Source organism: Mus caroli, unplaced genomic scaffold, assembly GCF_978045245.1.
Source record: "Mus caroli unplaced genomic scaffold, Mus_caroli_1 scaffold_19, whole genome shotgun sequence".
In the NCBI taxonomy this organism is placed as follows: Eukaryota; Metazoa; Chordata; class Mammalia; order Rodentia; family Muridae; genus Mus; species Mus caroli.
In genome coordinates this window covers 68,566,551-68,571,253 of record NW_028227274.1, presented here as the reverse complement: position 1 = coordinate 68,571,253, position 4,703 = coordinate 68,566,551, and the positions used below count along the sequence as shown (strand labels likewise).

Below are 4,703 nucleotides of genomic sequence, written 5' to 3'. Positions count from 1 at the left end.
CAAATAAAAAAAAAGAGTGATGGAAAGTATGGAAACTCACTGTATAACCTAAAGCAAGACACAGTATCCCAAGAAGCAGAGGACATCAGCTTCATGTCACCCTATGTTTATAGAGTTGAAAGCTTTTTAAATACTTTATCTCTAATACTTACCTTTAGCTAAAATCATTCCAATGTTATTTTCCTTGACCAAGTCAACACAGTCACTGATTGAATAACACAACTGATGTTCTCTATCATCTAAATTTATCTTTTCTGAGGATAAAATAAAATTATGTTTCTGATTCATTAGCCAAAGTTTTTTCAGTTACATTTGCTCAAAACTTTAGAAGTGTGTTTAACATTTGTAACTCACTTACATTTTCTTTAGCTATTACAAGACTTGGAAAGTATTTAGTTCTGCCTAATTTTGTGGGGCCACAATCTCAAACCTAGAGGAAACTTTGTTTATTTCAAGTGTGTGACCACTGTGAACAAACTGCTCCATGACAAGCAATGCACCCGTGTTACTAATGTAAGCTTGTTCCTATGTTAAAAATGGAGACAGTTGTATTTACTGTGAAGCTTAAATTTATCTTAATCCCCAAATCTCGGCATGTCTTATCACTGAAATCCTTTGAATTTAGTCAACACCCTAATCCTTCTATTTGCTTAGGTATAGGATTCCTCAGTATGAATAATTAGGGAGTGGCTTTGTGGCTTGCTCAGAAGCCTCGTGGGATTCCTAAACTGTGAGAAACTTCGTGAAACCCACGACGGAGGGAGCCAGAGTTTCTATATTCCCAGCATCCTAAAGCCTTTCATATATAAGAGAATGTTTCCTCCTCGGTACTTTAAAAGGCAGCCAGTGTCTCTACTTTTCTTTATCTAATTATTAGTATCCTTTAGACCTTTCCCAAGAGGATAAATAGCTACAAGTTTCTAGAATTCACATCGACTAAAGGCACCATTAGTAAGCTGACAGAGGTTCAGCGTTTCTTCATTCTAATCCACAGAGTTGGCACATAACTTCTTGGACTTGCGGCTGAGATCATCTCTCCCAGGATGGTTAGAAAGCAGCAGCAATACACCTTGAGTGTTGAGCAAAATGTGGCAGAGCAGGTGAGTACGACAGACAACTTTTTTAACAGCTCTCATGTCTAATATTCTTGATTTCAACATTTAAACCATGCAGGGACTTTTGAACTTTACTGTTGCAGAGGGAATCCGGTTGTCATTATCATAGATGTGTTAGTTACATAGCATGCCAGACTATGGTTTTATATTCTTGAATGTCTGGGAATTAGCCTTGATGCATGAATGTTAGTATTTATATCAAAACATAGGATAAGGTACCTGCAGGAAAAACAAAAACAAAACAAAACCAACTCGGTTAGATGATTTGAAGAGCCATTGTAATAACAAATATTGCGATATGATTTTTATTTTTACGTAGATTAGTCCATTGGAAGCACTTATTTATTTTTCCACAAAAATGTGTTTACTTATAATCAAGGTCATGATTATAGGAAGTGTCTCATGGAGGAGAGAACTTTGTTGACAATACATTCCTCTGGGGATGCCAATCAGGCTTTTCTCAGACTCGTGAAAATGTACCTGAGTGATCACAATCTCACTTCATACTCAAACCAATGTCTTGGTTTCACAAACAAGGAAACTGAAATGTTTATGAGTACGTGTAGCTATTCCGTGGCAGAAACTGAATTTTTCTCTCAAATACTCCCTTATAAATAATAAACGACTTTTCAGTTCAACATCTATGTCATGACACAAAAAAATAGTTTTTTTTCAACTAGAAATTGTATACATACTGACAGCAAAGTTAGAAATTCATAGAATATTAATATTGTCTTAATATTTTAAATGGAACCTGAGAGCAGTTTGGTTTTCTAAAACGAGACTATATCGTGCATGTAATTTATATTTTCCCTGGGATTTCAAGAATGCTGCACATCACTGCTTTAACCTCCTATGTTTAATAGTTTTATTAGGACCCTATAAGCAGCAGAATGTGATTTATCGTGCTTGCTCACAATAATGAAAATATTGATTTAATTCAGTCCTTTATGTACTTAATTATGCCAAGAAAGCAATGAGACAAAATTCCATGATGACAAAAGGAAAGAAAGAAACAAAGAAAAGAAAAGAAACAGAAACTGAAAAAGAGAGAAAGAAAGAAACAAACAAAGGAGGGATTAGAATCATGTTTTCACCATTCTGACAGATGATCTGAACCCTCTCCTGGTACTTCAGACAGAGGAGCCTTGCTTTGAACAATTATGTGGTATTTCTCTTGTGAACCTTAGAAAACTGTTAAAAACCTAACGCACCCAGAATCTTACCTAGAGAAATGCAGTGCTGTTCCCTCTTCAAATTTAACTTAATCTGATCTTCTAGTTTGTTATTTTATCACGTGAAATTATTATCAAACAATCAAAGCATTTCTTCTAAAAATTATAATTATATTGGTCATATATCAATGAACTCATACTCATACTTGTAATTCAGGTAACTGATAGGTTATCCTATTACTGAAAATTTTTGTAAGAGGATGCTTATTGAAGTTGCCTCTTGTGCCTCAATAATGTTGATAGTTTTCTATTTGTGATAATTCTATGCCCGTTTATGTATTTAGACAACATATGTACTTCATTACTACTGTGAACAGTGACACATGAGAAAGTAATGGCTTTCCCATGTATATTTCCTCATATATTTATGTATATATATATATATATATATATTTCTTATATATATATTAATGTATATTTCTTTATATATTTATAACTAATAAACTGTGAGTTGTTATTTTGATAGATTATATGGTTGATTATTCAAGATTCTGCTATTAGACTATCCCACAAATGTTGGCAATTTTGCCTTTATTTTTGTCGCTATTTGTATGTACTGAGGAGAATTTTCAGGAAAACATTCTCCACTCTCCTTCCTTGAATGGGATGGCCCTCAGGCCTCACTGTTAAAACATAGTTTTGAGGTAAATAGTCTCTTTCACATTCAGGAATGATCCTATTTATTTTTAGTGCATGGAAAGTCATTTTGCTTGACCCCCCTTTTTCAGCACAGGCTCTTTACACTTGTTCAGTGGCACCGAGGCTGCTGTTGATACGATCACCTTATTTCCCTTCTTCAATCATTTGGTGTGAACCATAAACATATCTGTGTCATCCTTAAGCCATTATACTCATGGAGTTGATCTAATTCTTCCTTTGCACCATGTTACATTCATATTATTTTGTGTTTGTTTCATGGACTGTGTTCCCAGATCACACAAACTTTCCTCATTCTTAAAGTTTAAGACTTGCTCTCTGCTTTTTAGTTGACTTTCTGTCTCTTTCTGTACAGTTATTAAGGAGTCCTTACTGTTCAACGGAAGGAACACACAGTGACTGCAGATCACACCATGTGACATGTGAGCTGCATCAGGTAAGGTTTGAGAGATGTGGCTAGACACATCTATTGTTTCTTAGAATAACTTAAAATAATATAGTCAAATCCTACCCCGGCACTTCTAATAGGTTCCTGGAACACCATAAGGTCTCCCATGGAGCGATAGCACTAGATTGTGTGTCTTTAAGATCATATAGATTAAAGCTGATTTACTCTCTCTGTTCATATATTTCAGTGAGATCCTTGTATTTATGCTTGACATGCAAAATATATTTAAAAATTTTAATTACAAGTGTTAATATTTAATGTAAAAAATTAGACAGAATGAACAACAAACAAACAAAAAAATAAACAAAAAGTTCCCCTTAATGTTCCACCTTCCAAAGACAACTATCGAAATATACCTTCACTTTTATACTTGCCAATACTAATGAGAAATAATTATCTATCTACTTTGAGACATTTGTACCTGATAATCTTATGATCATTTCTAAGGCAATCTATTTAATATGAAAACATTACTTTAATATGGAAGGGATCACTGAGGGATTTTGCTCTCCTTACAGAATTATATGCTATGTTGTGTGTGTGTAAGGGGAGACATTTATATATCCCTAACAACCTTTACGAATAATGAAATACATTCATCTTCTAATTGAAATCTGTTACCTGTTACCATTTTGTGTCGGCAGAAATAATCACTCTTGTAATGCTTTTCAGGTGACGAAGAACCGGTGTTCCCTCTGGAAAGTATTCCTAATATGTCTGCTGGCTTGTCTAGTTGCCACATCCATTACAGCTTTGGCCTTTTACTTTGGCCCCTTTGGCAATTCCAACAATACCACCATCATTATTCACACAGATGGAAGGTCCTGCCAAGATCCCTGTGCCTCTCCCTCTACGCCATCTCCAACCACAATCCCTTCACCTGGACCTGACACCACTCCATCTCCTACTAATACAGCCACCCCGGCCTTGCCTACCACCCTGCCCACATTTACTACAGTGATGACCAGTACCTCCACAGAACATGACGTTGAAATTGAACAACAATAGCGTGAACTCTCAGTCCTCAAGCCAGATCAATATTCTCACAGAAAGGGGACATAGCCAAGATCCTGCTATGACATCCCATAGCGTATGGCTTCGTTAGACCTAGTTCTCTACTAATCTATGCTGCTTTCCATGTGGTGATAGTCTTGCATTGATTACTTAATACCTGCCATTTTCTGGAAATTCTCTCATTATGAGACTTTTTCCATGTCAGGGGACAATGAAAAGGGACCAAGCCAGCTA

The 4,703-nt window shown here is 35.6% G+C and overlaps 1 protein-coding gene across 1 annotated transcript; it reads left to right on the top strand.

Annotated features, from left to right (window-relative positions):
• The first annotated feature begins 1,043 nt into the window (after positions 1–1,043).
• Positions 1,044–4,463, top strand: LOC110285152 (dynactin-associated protein). Its single transcript, XM_021151142.2, has 3 exons — positions 1,044–1,100; positions 3,363–3,443; positions 4,128–4,463. Exons 1-3 carry the CDS (start codon positions 1,044–1,046, stop codon positions 4,461–4,463), a joined length of 474 nt encoding a protein of 157 aa, XP_021006801.1.
• The last annotated feature ends 240 nt before the right edge of the window (positions 4,464–4,703 follow it).

Bases quoted from the DNA above. Each gene is read 5' to 3' on its own strand.
- LOC110285152 (XM_021151142.2), top strand. From the start codon at position 1,044: ATGGTTAGAAAGCAGCAGCAATACACCTTGAGTGTTGAGCAAAATGTG. The intron at 1,101-3,362 runs GTGAGTACGACA...CTTTCTGTACAG, and splicing joins AGCAAAATGTGGCAGAGCAG to TTATTAAGGAGTCCTTACTG. The intron at 3,444-4,127 runs GTAAGGTTTGAG...AATGCTTTTCAG, and splicing joins TGACATGTGAGCTGCATCAG to GTGACGAAGAACCGGTGTTC.